Raw genomic sequence first — 19,650 nt, 5'->3', positions numbered from 1 at the left:
TTTGCAAATCTGCAAGTTTAAGAATTAGACTGCTTTGAAGGATATACTGATAATTAAAAGAAGCATTTTAAATGTATCCACAGTCTAATTTTTTCATGTTGAAGCAATAAGTCAGTTGAACCCTTATTGCTTTTACAAATTGTACAAACAGAGCAGGAATGAAGATACCGCAAGACTCAAACACAGCTGATGAATGTTGTACATTCTCTGCCAGAGGTGTGTTCTCAGACAAGCAGAAAAAAACCCCATGCTTAATGGCAGAGTGTCAGCATCCATTATGTTTTCTGCAGGCAAACAATAATTCTATGTACAAAATACACATATAAATTGGCAGGCACACCATGCTATGCTGTGCTCTCAAGGAGGAGCAAACTCATGCAGACTGATAGGAAAAAAACCCACAAAATTTATTTTTAAAGAATGCAACTACTTATGTAAACATAATATTTTACCTTAGAAAGGAAAAATTGGCAGATATTTCAAGTGCAATGACCTCTGAGAAAGTCAGCTTCCTTTTTAATTAACTACTATCAGCTCTCACAATGAGAAACCTTAAGTTTCTAAAGAAGCCACAGCGTGTTTAGAAAACTGTGTTTTATATGTATACCTACCTATCTATAGCACTGGCCAAATGCAGAATAGATGGGACAAAACTGGTCCTGGGAAAAGTAATTGACTTTGGATGCCTGGTTTTCCCTCACTAAAGGGAATAACAGTCCAGGAGAACTGTGGGAATCTTGTCTAGTCTTGGATACCTGAGTATCAAAAGGTAGTTTATGTTATGCTTGTTAACCATTATCAGTTAAAAAAAAGTTGTGGCCTTTCCTTGGTATTTTGGACCTGGAATATTTGTTTAAGCTTGTTTTTGCTTGGTTTGGACCATTTCTGTTCATTTTACTTTAGGTCACTGAGAATCTTCCACTAGTGGCTTGCAGCAATGAAGAATAATAGCATTATGATTGTCATGTCTATTCATTGAACTACACTGGTGAAATTCAAATGACTGGTTCCTCTCTATAAGCCCTTCTGACTTAGGACCTGCTCCTCTCCTTAAATCCCAAAATGACAGTTGAAATCCTTCTTAAAATTTTCATGAACCCCACTATAATATGAGGTTTTTATGGCACATCATGCTGGTTTTATTGTGTTTGTTAATTGATGTGGCATATGTAGTCTTGCTGAAAAGGCAATGTTATGCTGTATTAATCTACGTTGCTTTTATCACTGTATGGGTTAAATTATTCTGCCTGTACATACTTTTATAATTTTGGACATGGTTTAGTCAAAGGAACTGAGGGATGCATACTTAAGAAAGTAGGTGAAACTGCTAAATATCTCTTGCCATTGCGTTAATAGGACAAAAATAATTTTTGCTCCAAAACACAGGATGGGCACCCAAGACATTGCAGGTAATTGTGTGGTTAGCTGTGTAATACTTGTAACGCTATAGAAGGGGCATAGGAGATGCTCAGGGTCTTTCGATTATCTCAGGCTTTGGGACAGTCCAGGTCCCCAGCAGTCAGGATTAGCAGGATCAGCAGGAAGGATGATCTCTGGAAATACTGACAGGACTCTGAGGGGCTAGGTTGTAGCCAGATGAGAGGATAAGAATCTTATTTGTCTCTTTGTTCTGTCTTCAAATGATGCGGTCAGTTTCACGTATAAAATATGTGAGTAATGAAACTGTAGTCTAACGTTCTTGCAAACTACTTAAATGCACACGTTTATTAAATAATATTCTGTCTAAATGGTGTGATTATTCAAGAGGCCAACAACATTTGACTGCTTTATGGGGGCTATCTTTTAATGAAATGCAACAGAACAGCATACCATATGTTTAAAGATATTTTGAGAATCGAAGTTGCCAGGTTAGAGTGATTTCTTGTTCAGTTTTCACCAAATTACACACACAAGAGCTTTATTTTACTTGTCTCCACAGAACTGCTGGCTCTCAAAAGCACAGACAGCAAAGACTAAAGCTCTAGGAGAGAGCATCTTTTTGGTGACCTAGTAGATAGGGTCGCATCTTCTCTAATAATCAAGGATCCTGGCTTTCTCTGATTTAAAAAAATCCCCAATTTTCAGCATTTACAAGCATTTACCTGTATATACTGATATCTGCCCATTTAAAAATAGTAGGAAAAGAAATATTTTAATATTCTTTTGCAGAACTTTCTTCAAGTCATGTCAAAATATTAAGAATGAACCCATAATTAGTTTCAAAATATGAATAGTCCTTTGGTTGCATGTATACTTTATAACTGATCTGCCATATTGGGAGATCTAGGTTAGATCGTCTCCCAACCTTGGGAGACCAAGGTTTCTATCCACATAGTTCTTTAGAAGAGACTTTCTTTTCTGAAAGTCCTGTCTCTATCTTGGATTGATTAAAAAGCAATTCCCTCCTTGCTTGCCTTTTCGCATACTCTGACCCATTTTTAAAGCCTAATCTCCACAGTTCCCTTTGTTCTATCTGGATAGGACGGGACAAAAATAGAGCCAGATGCAGGGTTTTGGAGGGAACAGTTTCATGGCACAATGCAAATTACGCCTGCAATATTGTGGCAACACAGTTCCACTGGATCCAAGGCATGAATTCAATGAAACTCTGCCTGAATTCCTGGCAGACAGTCAATGCTTCCAGGGGTCCCTGTCTTGAGGTAATGCAATTGTGGGTCTACCTCAGAGCTGGGGACTCTGGAAGCTGTAAGTCTCCATATCTGGTGGTTAGGGCATTTTTTTTTTTGAGGCATAGGTGATAAGTTTTTGCATCTCCTTCAGCTATAAAGGGCCTATAACCTAGGTCTCCCACTTCTCGGGCAACTTTGTTAACTGCTAGGCTGTTCTGCATATACTGTGTCCTTTCCATGCCCAAGAGTGACTGGAGAATGCTGTGCTGAATTGACATTGAATTCAATGCTACTGTCAGGTAGGTGCTTCCCAGCAGAGTGAGCATTATGCACCCCCAAGTCGGAGGCCCAAGCTCTGAGGAAGAATTGAAGTTCATAGACAGCTCTGTGGCCAACCGTTTCCTATTGGCTGGATTGCCTCCCTACTTATTACACTAACGGTGGAAATGCAAATCATAAAATAAAACATTATCTGATCTCTGTTAACTCCCCAAATCTTGCTCAGCCCTCAGAAATGGAAACAGGAGATTTTCCTGGGTAGACTGCTTACTAATTTGGGTTGTACCCAACGTTGTTCAGGACCTGCACTCTGCCAATTCTCCCTCAGATTTTTGACTGTGATTTAAAAACCAATGCTGGGCCCCAACTCTTCTTTTTGAACCTCTCCTAAGGGTTATCTTGTAACAACCTTACAAATGGCTGAAATGAGGTATCATTTGTTTTGCAGCATGTATAATGCTAATTTTAAATGGTAAAACTTATTAGAAGTAATTTATGCTTAAAAAATTGGCAATTCCTCAACGCAAAAGGTAGAAACAACTAGTGAAATGTCAAAATGCCACTTTGAGTTGGATAAGGATTTTTAACTCCATTTTGTACCTGGAAAAGCACAAAACAAGACAAGCTCAAGCACATGCCAGGCAGCATTAGAGTTGGATCCTAGGAGACCTGGTGTGACTGGAACTTGTAGACATTTAATGTTCCTAACTTCCAGTCCATGGCTTCATTAACAGGACTATGCTGCCTCCCAGTAAGAAAACCTTTGTTTCAAAACTACAGAGTCCCAGGTACACATACAAAAATGTTCAAAACCACACACCTAATTTATATGTATAGTTATTGCTGTTATGTTTAAATTGGGAGTGTTTATGCTTGGGAATTTAGCATGCTAATTGGGTGCACGATTGTGCTTGCATGATTTTGGAAATTAGAATGGAAGTCCACACCAAGCTGTGTGTAGCATCTTTTTTAAGTTGCATATTATCACGCGGTGCAACACAGGAATTAACTCTGCTAAAATGGGAGTAGGAGGTATACTTTAATCTGTTTCTCAACAAGCAATAGTAGAGGCTCCCTACTACTCAGTTTCTGGGCTGCCTGTGTTTTAAGCATCTCCATTCAACGACAAAGGAAGTGACAACTCTGGGACTTGCTACTTCAGTGGGAAGCAGGAAGTCCAGCAGTGACACATTACCCATCAGAAAAACCTGAATGTCTTTAGCAAAGAACACAAAAACCCCACCATCTGAAAGAGAGACCAACATAAAATCAAGCCCCCCTCTGCAAATCTATCCTGCAAACAATGCTAAGTGATCTCAGACAAAGCATATCAAAGGCCAAGATACAGTAAAATATTTGGTCTTAACAAAAACATATAACCTACAAACTGTGCTTTAATTTAATTTAGAATGGTCTCTTGATTGACAGCACCTAATATGAGCCAAGCTCTAAATAATTTGACCTTTAGGTTAAACCAAATAAATGCAATTATGGATGGTTATGAAGAGGAAGGCTGAAGAGAATGACAGTTTAGAATAGCTGCATTTGGAGAAAGCATTGTTTCAAGTTAGTGCACACCATATTACTATAGCAACAAAATATTTTGAAAAGAACAGCAACAAAATATTTTGAAAAGAGCATGCATTAAAGAGAAAAAAACCAAAGCACTAGAACTTGGCATTACAAAAGCTACAGTAAATGCAATGAATTCTAGAGTTTTGGCTACTAGAAAGTATCATTTCAATAAACTAGAAAATGCTTTGAAACAAGAGGAGCCATTTAGAAACTGAAAACCAGGCTGAATTTCATAAAGAACTTTGTCATTTTTGACACTTTTTATAACACCGGAAACACTGCAGAGAAAGAAACACCAACAGAGTGATAACAAAATATTGCACACGCAGACCTCCATACTGGTTTTGCTCAAACACTTCTGAAATTTGACAGTATCAGAAGGAGAACAAGCCTTGGCATATTGATAATATTCAAACATATCTGATCAAAGAAAAGCACAGAGGGACTACACGCTAAGCTCCTTATGTTAAGGAATGCTGGCACCACACACTGGGCATTGAGTACCATACCCTGTGTGAATGGCTGTGACCTCTGACAGGTGAGTTGCAGGACCTCTTAGTCATCACAGGGCTACGAGGAGGCTTACCCAAAACATATATTTCTCTTTTTAAATCAGCCTGGAAAAACCGTAAACATTTTGTCAGTTCAGAGTTTAAGAACAAAGCTTGACAGGAGATTTCTGTTGCTTCATTCATGCATACAAATAAGACATGCTAATTTTTAAATTAAAAACCTTTGTGAGTTAGAGCACAAAGAATGAACTGCTCTGTTAAGTTTATCACACTTTCACAGTTGCTATTGTATCCTTTCCAATGTTGCTTAGTTGTTCTGTCAGATGTACTGACACTTAGAGTTATAATTTGCAAGATTATTCACCCACAATCCATGTGGGGATAAAGAGCTTTCACTGCAAATTTACATGCCAAAGTATCTCAATTAATAATGTAGACAGCTCAAAGGCACAGAATAGAAATTTTAGCTACCTGGGAAATGCTAGCTACTGATACTTTATCTCTTTGGCATTGAACAGAAAACACTATGTAGATCTGGCCTGTTTTTTAAGTGCATATTCAAGTTGTTGGATAAAGGACAAGTTTTCAGTTAACCTAGTACCTTTGTGAATAAACTCTCAAAGACAGATGTTTGATAGAAATCAGAACTTGCCAGATGAGAGGAACCTGAAGAAAATGAGAATTCTTTGTAGAAGAATGGTGGAGTGTTTTCATTTGAAACTGTGTTGTTCTTTGGACTCTGTGTCTACAATTACAATGCTTTGCATGTGCCCTGAGTGAAGAAGAACAGGAACTGCCTAGAAACTGGAAGAATGCTAACAAATCAATATATTCAGTAAGACCAATGAAAAATTCTAAATGGGGGTTCAGGAGACAGTGAAATTCCACAAGTTTTTCCTTTCTTGATGTTTGCTCTGAAATCTTCCTTCAGAGACTACGTTTTTCTTCACCATGGTAGAATTAAACATTTGACCACTGAAGCCCTATGCCTGTTGGGAGATCTGCTGGTGTGCGCCACGGTGCAAAGATACACTTTCTTAAATAGGGTTCCACAGAGTGGTAGATTCTCTACTGCATTCTGTAGAGGTGAATGATGATTTACAAAAAGTACCTCAGTTGTGCTTTCTAACAATCCTGTCCATTTCTAATATATACCTTTCTTACCCTATGTGGCAAGGACAAGTGAGGCAACTGTGCAGGCAGGAGGATATCTGTTGCAAAGGAACTTTTCCATGTGCCATTCACCGGGACACAGACTGGGCTTTAAACACTCTGGCTAGGGACAGACATTCAAAAAGCCTGAACCTGAATTGATTCAAACTTAGTCTAACCTAGCTAGGCAGAATCAGTTTGTAACCACACAGACATCCCAGAAATGCAGGCACATACCTGCAGTGGTTCAGGCTAAAACCTGGGGGGTGCTAGAGCAGCCCTCCCTTCCCTTCTATAGTGCTGAGCTGAGGGGAGGGGGGTGTGGCCAGGTCCTGGCAGGATGTTCTGATTAGGGAGGGGTTTCCCCCCCACTCCCCTGCTGACCAGCCCAGCACGGAATTGATAACAGTGTTTATTATCCCTAACTCAGTGTTTATCACCCCATTAAGAAAACAACAGAGGGACATTACCAGCTACTTGTTGATTCTGCCTTTGTCCCGTCTGCCGCAGCACAGACTGTAGCCAGCACGTGGTCTGCTAGTTAATGCTGGGAGGTGTCTGTGTAAGGCAGAGGGGATGGGGCAAGTCCTGCTTACCAGGGAGTGGGGAGGGGAGGGGGGTAGAGCGGGGGGAATCCAGGAAGATGCCTGCCGTCTCTGCTGAGCTCCAGCCAAGGAGCAGAGAGGAGTGGCCAGCCCTGCTGTGGAGCAGAGACCCCCCACCCAGCCCAGAGTACGTATCGGGATGCTGGGGGAGTCTAGTTTAACTTAAACCGGCAAGGGGTCTGGGACAGACACTGCATAACTGATTTGGGTCAAACCAGTTTAAGTTTGATACTACATTTGACCAGATTTATCTCAGATCAGTTTCAGCCATTTTCAAACTGGTTTATGTGCACTGAATATCTGTTCTGTTACAGGTTTAAACCAGTTTCTGATTACTTAAACTAGTTTAAGTGTAATATCTGTCCCTAGCCTCTCTGCAAGTTGGCTAAGCTATAGTGATTGACAGCATTAAATAGATGTTAAATCTTTCCTATGTTGAAAAACTTCCTCACTTGTTATATTTTAGTTCAGAAAATGCTCCCTATTTTTTGCCATAATTAGTTGTTATGAAACTTCGTTCTCTAACCCCCAGTACAGTTGCCTGTTCAGTATTAGGAATTAGGGCTGTGCAAAGCTTCGGTCGCTGATTCAATTTGCCAGAGATTTGGCCCGATTTGGTGGCTGAATCTCTGAATCAAATCAAGAGACCCTTTAATCTCTCCAAATCGAATTGGAACCCTCCAAATTGATTCGGAAAGATTCAGCGATTCAAACAGACACAGCTTCAAGTGTTTTTCTGCATACCTCAAGGTACGAGGTGGCTCGTGAATGCTGCGATGGTTCATAGCCAGATACATAATACTTGAATTTACAGTAATCTGTCTCTAATCTGGCAGTACATCTACCCATTTTTTGCTGCTAGACCCAGCACTGCCTGTTCAGGAGTGACAGAAAGTGGTGCATAGAACTAGAAGCCCTGATCAAAACTCTTTCCATTGATTTCACTGAGTTTTGGTTCAGGCTTTTATTGATCACATTTATGGAGGGAATTGCTTGCTGGACTTCAAAGACAATCTACAGCTAGAATAGGCAGAGAACAGGGACAGTCCAGCAAAAATGGACAATTAAGAATTGTAGAAAAAATTGCATAACCAGAGATTGCCCTGTGTGTTCTCATGACACACGTCATGTCATGTCCTGAAATAGCTGACTCGATATTCTTTTGATGAAACTGTACACTTCTAACCCTCCACCACATATAATGAATAGCAACAAAATGGGGAACAAGAGGATTTGAAGGGACCTCCTGGGTCATCAAATCCAGTTCCTTGCTTTCATAAGAATATCCAGTCAAAATCTGTTCTGGCTTTTGGAACATACGATCAGCATTATTTTAAATAGCTTTTACTTGTATTTATGTTTAGCTTGAATTAACTTGCCCTGTAGGATTTATCAGTGTGTTGCTCAAATATGGACAAGGAATTCTAGGGTCACCCAGAAAGTGTCAAAGACTCCCTGCCAGTCAGTAAGGCTACCTGAATTTTGATTGCTTTGCTCAAGAATAATTGAAAAGTCTCCATTCATAGACTGTGAGTACCCTGGCAATTATTTAGAATGACCAGACCAGAATATAATATAATTAGTTCACTCCTTCCTGCAAGATGCAGTGTATGTTTAAATGTTATTAACCCCAAACAATGCCACTGCTACAACACTTCAACTCCTTTTAAAAGGCTGAAATGGATGGGACCCCGTTTTATGCTCTCAAAGTATTAAATCATGGCTATTTTTGACCAGAGGTAGGAAGGTATTTCTGAGAGATGGAGTCTTTATGGCAAACAGCCAGCATGTTGTTCTTCTCTATTATATTGAGAGGAAACAACATCAGTTTCTCTTCTAACGGAAACTGGTAGTCACGTTCGGGAGAAAAGTGATCTTTCAGTATGAAATGATATGAACAATATGAAACTCATCTCTTTTTCCAATGAAAGAGATTAAAATCGAAGATTTTAAATTTTATATACAATCAATCCATTGCTTGTTACCCTTTAATACATTATTTGTCAACTCAACTATTGTCATACACATACACTTTTGCTGTATGCCATAATTTAGCTTGAGAACTTTGCTTCAACAGTCTCTCTGCTTGGCCAGCCCCTAGCATGTTTAAGTATAATATTTTTTTCTCTTTTCTTCTTACACGAAATGTAATGCTACTGAAATGTAAACTGCTTTGGAGGCTGTGACTCTCTGTTTACCCACTAAACAGCTCAGAAGCAAGAGGCACCATTCCAGGCTTCACTTGTCTGTGCTTCCTTGTCACAGAGCTGCATCCGTGACCTAGAAGGATGGCTAGGGAAGAGATGCAATTCACTCTCCATATTTGCTCAGTTGGTAGGGAATGGGACTAATAACACAAGGCTACCAATGGGAAACGAGAGCGCTAGTAGTTATTGAAGTGCATATTTGTCCCTTAGTGATTTGGCTGATGCTACACATTTCTTTAACAATATCTGACAACAGCTTACTGACCTAGCAACCTAATGCCTGGTACAACCCCCACTGTAACGAACAGAAAGCCTCTGAATGAATTCAGTGACAGATAGATCAGATCTGGAGTCCAGAGATTAAAAAAAAATTCCCAATCCTATTATCTATCCCTCCCCAAGCTATCCAGCCCTTTCATGATGGGGATGTTTAAATTTACATAGTTATTTAATTTGAAAAGACCTAACTGCTTATTTTGAGCTAACTACATACTTATACTAGCATTAGTAACTGAGAAAATATACTTTAAATCATTAAAATAGAGCATTCTAAATATTAATCCTTCCACTTGTCATGCGTTCATAAAGATATGCAGCAATTCACAGCTGGCAGGTGCAGTTACCTTTAGTTTTGGTGAATTTATTTCCTGTCGGTATGAGAGTTTGGAAAGGAGAGGAGGTGAGGAGGGAACAGCAGATTGGGAAGATGTGGACACAGACTCAGAGGCTGATGCTTTGGCAGAGTGAAATGGAGGACTATCAGGAGGGTGTAAAGGAGAAGCAGAAGACCCTTGTGTTCCCGAAGAAAGTGGGGCTGGCTTAAACATTTAAAGAAAACAAGTAGTCATGCAGTGTACCCATCAGTGAAAGACATATAGTGCAAAGAGAGTAGTGATACACCACTAATTAGCAAAGGCAGAAAGACCCCTCTGATTGCTCTTCTCAGTATAATGCTGCCTTGGTCACAAGTCAGTAAATCTAACATTCTGGCATGAAATCTTGTCTCAACAGTGGGTTTTACCATTAGCTTCCATGACACTGCGATTTAGTCTTATAAGCATATTCTATTTATTTCTCACTACACCTTTGCCTTTAGACTCCTAATTAAAAATATAAATCTGGGCAAGATTGAAGTAAATACCTTGTACTTTCATAATTCTGCCCTTGAGGACCACCAGTGATGATGCAAGGCAACTGAAGTTGAAAGTACTTAGCATCCCTGACAAGTGCTCAGCTTCTTGTAGGATCCCATCCTATGTGAAGTCTAACTTTAAAAAAACAACCCTTCAAATGTAGTATTTATAAGGGACTTTGCCAAGTAAAATTAAGTCCAAATGTTATAAAGTCAAGCTTTTACCGTAACTAAAGGCCTAGATAACACGAGACACATTTGCACTGCTTTAATTAGTTGTTGCACTGGTGTACAAAAAATAGTAGTTATGCAACATATAATCTCACTCTAGTATCTGATGTTGAACTGGCCTGGGAAAAATCATGGTACATCTGACAACAGACACTTACATAAGTATGAAAATATCTGGGTCTGAACATCAGGGTTTAAACATCACATTCCCAAATGGTTAATCTGGCTGACTACAGGTGTAAGGTACACTGAGAAGTAATACATGCACATGCACCCTTTTGTGGCCCCCTTTGTCCCTATGGGCTTATTGTTTGTCCCTCTCAGCATTGACCCCTCCATACGCCCTCCCTGTCCTGTCTTTTGAATTCAGATCACTCTATTTGATAGCTTGATCTGTGCATATCCTTTCATAACATCTGATGATGTGAACTCTTGCTTAAAAAAGCTTGTGCATCTCTTTCTGCCTGACTTCAGACTGCTTTCTACATGTCCTTTCACAGCATTTGATGACATACACTTTTGTTCATGACAGCTTGTGCACATGCATCATATTTAGTTAGCCTATAAAGGTACATCCCTACTCTGTCTTCTTCAGGCTAACACAGCTTGCTGCCTATCTCTACTGGTGCAGGTGTTGTGTACATGCAGCTTATTTTAAAACAGCTGTTTGCCTACAGCAGACAAACTATTATCTGCTCCTTTAGCGTCAAGGCACTGGAACTATGCCTACAACATGCAGTTACCCCCAAAACAGCTGGTGGTTTGAGTTTGTTCACTTCAAATCCTGGTGTGATTTAAATCAGTGTAAATGTGTCATGTCCAGGCCCTAATATTATTCATTTACTAAAAACAGAATAAAAATATTTGTTTGTAATTAAACATACCCACAAAGTTGAAATCCAAAAAGTCCAATGTGAATATAAAACTAAATATTTTGTTAAAAGTTGGGGATTTTTTAAATCTAGTTTGGCACTATTTATCCTCTTTATTCACTTTTTTGGACTTAACTTGACCTTCAAAAGGAAAAATCAGGGGATTCAGTTTTAATTCTATTTATAAGTGTTCTAGTATTGTAAAGAGAGGAATGATTGTTAACACCATAATTTTTATATTGGCAATGTCCCTTCAAATAACTACAACATAGCTTGGTTCCAGGGTTTGTGCAGTTTTTAAACCATGAGAGCAAGTTTAGAGGTCTGCAAAGACCTTCCAATAATTCTGTCTTGCTTCTGTTTATGATTATGCATAATAATTAGCACATATTATGCTAATTATTCAATTTATAGCACCTTTAACTGCTTGTACTGTCTGGCCAAACAAATTTTATGTAGGGAAAAAATCAGTTTCTAAAATGTTGCCTAGAAAGGCTGACAAGGAATTTTATATAATTTCTGAGTAGTATGAATTGATTTAGAGACATAGTGTGGTATGTAACTGTTGGTTTGCATTAGGGGTAATACAGGGTGGTGCTGGCACAGAGAAAACTCTGGGAGGACTCTTTTCCTCAGGAAATATGTATACAGTAGTCAAACCTAATCTGGTCCCTCATTATTAGTCATGTTCTTATAACCCTAATTAAACTATTACTAATCTAACTGGCCAAGTGACAAACAATAGTTGTAAATTGTAGACTCTGTGGCTGCTTATACATATGCTTATTGGCATTTTAATGGGAACACATCGGAGCAGACTCGATTAATTGAGTCTGCTCTGCGTTCTAATTAAAACGCATGGGGACTTAATACATGTGACGCTGCTGCAATTCTGTAGCATTCTAAAATGGCCTCAGGGTGCTTTAACTAAACCTCATCAAATGAGATTTTTAAACATGCAGGGGCTTAATACACATGACAGTGACGTGTTTTCATTAGAGTGGCTGCCCAGGAACCGCTCTATTAATTCCCCCCAACCCCCTCCACCCCACCTCTAAGCATGTGTATAGGCAGCCTCTGAGAAGAATGCTGATAGCACTGTGTTTTAGGGCTCCAATGCTGCCAAGTAATTCAAAGGGCAGTGAAACCGGTCCAGTGAAAAGCCTATATGTTCTTCCTTTTGAGTCAGAACTGTTCTGATGGCAATTAACTAGCAGAGAAGGGCAAATAGGAGGAAATAAAGACACCCTGTAACTTTCAATGACCTTTCCTGCTATTTAAAAAGGACAAGAGATATTAGAGAAGAGTCAGAATTTATGCTCTAATACTGGTACCTTTTCCTATTGTTAAGAATGTAAGTTTTTAAATATAATACAAGATAATTAGAACACTGTGGGTGCATCTACACATTCATTAATGTGCCTTAGATACTGCACATTTAATTTAGTACTCACTTAAAGTACTAACTAAATGTGCAATACCTAGAGTTACTGTGCAGCAGCACCGGCGTACGATTATTTAGTGATGTTTACCGCGTATTAGTCTAATAACACTGCACAGGGGGCTATTAGCATGGTTTGTGCTGTGACATGCTACTGCACAGTACTATTATGATAATGTGCCGTAAGTATCTCATGTAGACGCGCCCACTGTGTATGTGTATACATACACAAAATATATTACAAAAGACTAATTATAGTGGGAACTTAAATGCAGAAGCTAAAAGACATTGGTATACCTCTGTATTGATATTCGGTGAAATGTATTCTTCATAATGTATTGAAGTTGCTTGTTTAATTGCTACTGTAGAATTTAAACTATCATGTCTCGGGTCCTCCACTATATGCAGTCTTGATACTTGTCCTGCTACATCAGGGGCATACCTGTAGAAACCTGAATCTTGAAATTTTGGCTGACTCCCTTGGATTATTGACAGGAGCTCTTCACAGATTTCCTCTTCCTGTTCATCAACTGCAGCTAGCATTCTGGGTAAGGAGTCAACTTTAGGCATCTCAGAGACAGCAAAAGTAGTGCCCAGGATTCCACATATTTTTGTAGAATCTGATACATTTCTGTTTTCTCTGACAGCTGGAGAGCCAAACATTTCTTTCAAATCTTTATATTTCTTTTCATCCAGCTTGATACCATTTGTAATAGGCTTATTCAATTTGTCATAAGATTGAGTTGCTAGAGGAAGTGATACAGAGGTAGATTTAGGAAAGGGCTGAGGAAGGGATTCAGGAGAGCTGAGAGAGACCTCTGCTGATGTAACTGGAAAAATGTGACTGTTCATAAATTGGCATATGGTATTACCTGGGGGCTTTGCTACAGACTGAGAAGCTGATAATGCCAAAGAGCTGAGTTCTTCTAAGTCATGAATAAAGTTGTCAGGAAAAGGTGGAGGAGTTGGGACAGATATGCTTGAAGGTAGAAAACCAACAGTCAGTGAGAGCAATTCATTAGTGACAGCCTGAAGATTCTCTTTAGTAGAGTCTGACCAAGGAGAGGAACAACACCTGGGAAGTGGGGATGATGCTTTGGAAGGCAACTTTAGAAATAAAAAAAAGAAATTAAAAGAAAAAATGAAAATGACATTGGACATATGAGTGATTAAAGAAGTTCTCTACCATCTTCTGGCTTACAGGATACTATTTCAATATGCACAAATGTCTGAAATCATTAGTACATGAATCAGAGTAGAAAAAAAGACATTTGAAAAATGAAACTCTATCAGGTTCTGGCCTGGGACTTAAATGTCAAACATCAAGACATATCTGAAGCACTGAGTTCATGAAGGGAGTTTAAATTTGATCCACTGAAGTTATGTTATTTACTGCTCTATGTTAGTAAGCCTGTCACAAGTTGTTCAATCATACGATCAAGATTGCTGTCATTTCTTTCAAACTGTAACTATTATTTTGAGAACACAGGTACTGCTGGAAGCACCTGCCTCATTTTAGGTGCCATTAAATACTAACAGAAATAAAATAAACTGGACGATGTCTAATTGTAATATGATCACTATTTTCTGCACTATTCTGTGAGATGATCTTATAGAAACATCTTAAATACATTGCATACTTTTATTAAGGCATCAGTAGCTACACAGTGCATTTTTATTTAAAAAAAGATGTTATTTTGAACAAGAAGATTACATTTTGCATAAAGATGCATAACACTCAAATCTGACTGAATGTAGACTTTTTAAAATGGTGACAGCATAGTACAGAGCAATATATCTTGAATACCAGTACATATTATTGATTGAAGTATCCTTCTGGTAAAATAAATGTCCTTTTGTAAGAATGACAGACTTGAGAGTCAAACGTACACCGCATCTGTAGATATCCATTGCTTCAGTAAATACTGAAAATGTATTTGTGTGACTATTAATCCTCCAAATTTAACTTGAATTAAAAAAATTTTGATTTCATTGTTAAAATCATCCAAAACAATTCTAGACTGCATCTCTTTGCATGCTTTAGGTTATCCAGCTACTTTACATTTTACGTAGTATTGTAGAAATAGAAAAAGGTTTAATTTCTGAATATCATAGCATGGACAGAAGAGGGAAAATACTTACCTCGTATTGAAGTTCTCAAGGTAGATAGCTTTATTTTGGAAAAGTCAGACACTCTTTAATAAGGACTTCCTGATACTAAACTCTCTTGCAAAATTTAACAGAGTTTTGAATACCTTCTTGTTACTATGTGTGAGGGAGATTTACTTTAGAAGTTTTAGTGCAGTGTTAATTTTTCATGTATGGGAGTGCAGCCGTTGCTGCAGAAATTCTCTTTGTCACATGTAATGTCATTGATTTTTTTTTTTTCTTTTAGAAAGCAGATATCCACTAACATGCATGTCTGTTGACACCTGTTCTAGGTTCTGACTCTAGAGCCTGGCTTTCCACATTGTCATAGTTGTATGCTGCTTTTATTCAGAGGTATCTACACTGACATCATCATAAATATTGGTGTAATGGAACGGAAAATAAGGCAAATGAGCTCTCACTATTATGTCAAAAAACTTAGCTAATTTCTCCAGAAAGCTGGCATTCTCTGTTTCTCTATATCTTCAGAAATTTAGCTAATTCTGGTTACTGCTTCTCTTTTATGGAGTGGGAAGGAAGAAAAAAAAACCAAAGGGCATCTTGTATCTGTCTAATCAAAGATGCAGATGCTTAACTGATCTAAATCATCATAGTTTCATTGGTAGTGTTTTGATAATTTACACAAATTGAGAATCTGTCCTGTGGCATTTTTAGTTTTCTAACGTAACCAAGAAAATTTGGGCTATCCAGTGAGTTATCTGTAGAAATATAAAGGACAGACTTTCTATATTCTTTTTGGAGCTTCTGGAGACAGCGACTCTCCTACACTTCTTTCAGATTCATTCTCTTTCTCCAGGTTTTCAGCTTTTCAGTAATGGAGACTGTGAAATACCTAAATGTTAAAGAATCCGAGTGATTTTAACTTGAGGGTGAGTTTCACTGGAAACTTAAATGTTTTGAAGCAACAGCCCAGGTCTCAGTGGAACAATCAGAATTGTAGTCATAAGGCTATATAATACAGAGTTGAACCAATGGGGAGTGTAGGATGGCAAGCTACTGTTGAACTTACTGTTTAGGGGTGTGCAAAGCTTCGGTCAACGATTCAATTTGGAGAAGATTCAGAGGCCAAATCACCGAATCTGAATTGGATCGGGAGAAGGAAAAAAACCCCTCCAAATTGATTCCGAAAAGATTTGGAGATTCAGAAGGCTGTCTTTCAGGGGAACAAACTGAGAAGAGGGAGGAGGAGCAGGGTGGGGAAAGACTGACATCTGTAGCTGGCCAGTGACTGTGATCTTTCCCTGAGTCCCCTTCCAATCACAGTGCTGTGGGGAAGGACGTAGAAACAGCACATAAGCCTCTGTCTGCAGCCTTTCTGTGCCTTTTGTGAGCTGTTTCTGCGTAAACAAAAGCATCTGAAAGGAACTGGACTGGCTTGACTTCCTATCTAGTCAGTCTCCTGATATTTTTTGTTCTTGGAAAGGATTGGATATAGCTTAATAACTAGAATTCCTCTATTTGTTCTTGTTTTTCCCCCCCCCACTTCTTAAAAAGAAAGCTGTATTTTCCTTGGCAGTGAAACCCCTGCTCCTTTCTCCTTGAAACTTGGCAGCCCTCATGGCCTCAGAAGGGGCTACCATCCCTGCTATTTTCATCCAAATCTGCCTTAACACACACGACACAAGCTTAGCTTTCAGCAATTTGAGGTACAGTTTCCCAGAAACCCCTGCACCTATCTCCTTGGAACTTTGCAGGCTTTGTGCCCTCAGAAGGGGCTACCATCTCTGAAATTTTTATCCAAATCAGTCAAAAAATGACAAAGTTTTAGGTATTTCAGTGATTCCCCAGTATAGTCTATGACCAAATCTCCAAATTTCTCCGAATCAGCACTGAATGTTCATAAGTTGATTCAGCTGAATCACTTTGGGACAGTGATCTAAATCTCCAAATAGAATCACTGTCCTCCGAATCAGCTGAATCTGAATTGAATACTTCTCTATTCACACAGGCTTATTGCTGTTACTTCTTTCCCAAAATTCTTATTGGGTGGTAAATCTAACAGCTGACATCCTTTTGTGTACATGTTTGAAGAGCAGGAAACATCTGTTCCAGTGAACCTCACATTTGATGCTATCTATCATCCTTAGGCACAAAATTGAAGTCACAGTTACCCGCCAAGGATACCTTTTGGCAAAAGTTAGAATTATTTAAACACAGAAGTGAAACTTTTATATTTCAACCTGCTAAATTAGCACCAACATGTGAATAATTATACAGTATTACAAATAGAAATGAGGTAAAATGTTATTCTGATAACAGTGAAACAAATATAGACCACAACTGAACAAAGAAAGCTTATAGACTATATACATACAGAAACAGAACATGCTAAAGAGATAAGACAGGAAAAAATGAAAATTTAAATTTTTCTCTCCCCTTGACATTCAGAAGTTGGTAACTCTCATTAATGCTAACTGAAGTCTCAGAGAAAAATCTCCATGGACCTGTCACTATTTAAAAAGCTCCATACCCAGCAAATCTTTGAGAGGGTTATTATATCAGCTATCAGCTTGATCAGAATGAGCTCAACACCAAAAAGATACAATCACCTGAAGTAGAAATCACCTTTCTCTCACCAACATGATTTGTGCTGGCTGTATAGACTAGGATGGAAAGGGGTTCAAGACTCTTCTGAAACATTTGAGTGTGCTCCATTAAATATGATAAACTGTAAAGAACAACATTTCAGGTGGTAGCCATATATAGATCTGAACCTAAACTGTTCTGCAACTTGACAACATCTGCATACTTATAGCATTATATAAATGCTATTATGTTGCACTATTGTCTTGGGGAGTGCACACTTTGAAGAGGGTTTCCTTTCAGGAGTGCAGGTGGCAGAAAGAAGGAAAGCCACAGAAGAACTTATTGGCTATCACATGACCTAATGCATCTTTGTAAGCAAGGATGGACTAAGAAAGCACAAGGCCAGTTATGTCCCCATGGAAACAACTCTTTTAGAACTCTTCTGGGCTTCATCAGGACAAGATGTTCATGTTCCAATGTGAAAGTTAGCTGAACATAGCCCTCAATGTTTAAATCCTGTTCAATATTGCTGAACAAGTATTATTGTGGTGGGCTTGACTATCAGTCCAACTCTTTGCCTGTCCCTGCCCATGATGTAATAGTCAATGAAAAGAGAACAGGAATTTATGAAGGGTATTTATGCTATTATTGGAAATGAAACTTTTGTGTTTTTACGCTTTTAATTTTATTACTATAGTGAAAGCAAGAGAGTCTTAAATGCCACAGCGTATAGTAAAATGTCTATAAAGGAAAGTTAATGCAATGAAAATTCAGTGACACTGCTTTATATCTTCAGGAAAAAAATTTTTTTTTTTTTTTTTTTACTTTTTAAACATGCATATTAAACTCTTTACTGATGATCTTACCAAAGACTTACAAGATTGTATTAAGTAATATTTTCTAGATATGGTGGGGAAAAATCTTTCTTACCTTAGTTGAACTTAAATGGTGTACTCTGTCACTAGAATAGCTTTGGGGTATTGGAGGATCAGGGTAGTCATCAACACCTTTCAAGGCATTCTTTTTGATGACTTCTACATAGGAAACAGGGAAGATGCCTTGTCTGTTGGTTCCTGGTATTTTACCTTCATACCAGTTTTGATCAACTCGTTTAAGAAGAATTACTCTGTCTCCCTGTAATGCATTATGAAAATTCATTATCAGTGAACAAGGGATAACTTTATTTTGAATATTTTAGTAACTCAGAACATGGCAATATTTTCACCTGGTGATTCTTTGTGACCACTCAGAGTCATGATAATCTCCCACATGTTCTCATTCCCCTCACATTTCCCCAATAACCTCACTAAAGGATGATTCCCATTCCAGTAGAAGTGGACTAGATGGTGGTACCATTCTAATATCAGATATTGGCCGTGAAGGTATATTCTAGTCCCATTTTTTCTATGTATTCTGCTCCTCTACTACATGCCTGGCCTGATCTCTTCCTACAAGTAATAATAATCATTATTGCACCCAATGTAAATGTCTTGCAGATGTTGTATGCTTTTTTTAAATTAGCAAATTAAAAAAAAAAAAAAAGGGAAAACACAATCCATGGTATTGTAAAATCTACAGTGTTGCCAAGTCTGATTTTTGGCATGGCGTTGTTCTTGAAGTCAGCACACTGGGAATATGAAAAACTTAACTCTTTCTTTATATATAAATTATATATAATTTATATATATATAATGTGTGTGTGTGTGTGTGAAATGTAAATTTGTGTAAATGTGAAAAACTTAGCTATTTCCATATATATAAAATAAATAAATAAAAGGAAAGAGCTAAGTTTTTCACATTCCCAAAGCACTGATGTAGTGGCAAGGACCATGCACATCCTCTTGAGCCCCTGATAGCCTTATCTAATCTGGACGGGAAAGGGCAGAGAGCGCTGGGGGAGCAAGATAACTCACCAGCAAGGTGGAGCAAGCCTGGACTGGTGCAATGTGTGGTGCCTCAATCAGGCTCGGTGGCACTTGGCTGATGATGTCAGCCACAGGCACCGCCATGGGAAATTTAAAAGGCACAGATGGTGCCGAAGAGGAGAGAGAGGCTGGGAGGTGACACCAGGCAAACTGAGCCCATGGACAGGGGATGTTGTGGGGCGCCAAAGCTGTGGGGCGCCAAACCACCTGGGTCCCCGCTAAAATAGGGCCAGGAAAAGACAGGGAGCCACTATCCAACTCCCTGCGCTCCCTCAGCAGCCTTGCTACTACCAAAAAGGGAGGCTGAGAAGGGAAATCATGTGAGGGGTTTGTTTGAGCCTCTCACAGGCAACCCCTTTCTTGTTTTCTTTTCCTTTTTTTTTTTTTTTTTTTT

At 38.7% G+C, this 19,650-nt stretch overlaps 1 protein-coding gene and 1 long non-coding RNA gene across 3 annotated transcripts in view; one reads left to right on the top strand and one right to left on the bottom strand.

The window, feature by feature from the left end:
• The window catches only part of SORBS2 (sorbin and SH3 domain containing 2), a 298,880-nt gene that overhangs the window by 8,129 nt on the left and 271,101 nt on the right, over nt 1–19,650 (bottom strand). Inside the window, exon 22 of the mRNA XM_019525919.1 lies at nt 18,262–18,465. Within this exon, the coding sequence (XP_019381464.1) occupies nt 18,262–18,465 (204 nt within the window). The remainder of the gene's footprint in view (nt 1–18,261; nt 18,466–19,650) is intronic.
• Nucleotides 1–19,650, top strand: part of LOC109303731 — a 140,076-nt gene that overhangs the window by 85,031 nt on the left and 35,395 nt on the right. The gene's annotated exons all lie outside the window — the stretch shown is intronic.

The sequence above is a fragment of the Gavialis gangeticus genome, unplaced genomic scaffold (genome assembly GCF_001723915.1).
Source record: "Gavialis gangeticus isolate Ggan-Ray unplaced genomic scaffold, GavGan_comp1, whole genome shotgun sequence".
Classification (NCBI taxonomy): domain Eukaryota; kingdom Metazoa; phylum Chordata; order Crocodylia; family Gavialidae; genus Gavialis; species Gavialis gangeticus.
Note: the sequence above shows the minus strand (reverse complement) of the source record. Positions and strands in the feature narration are given on the sequence as shown.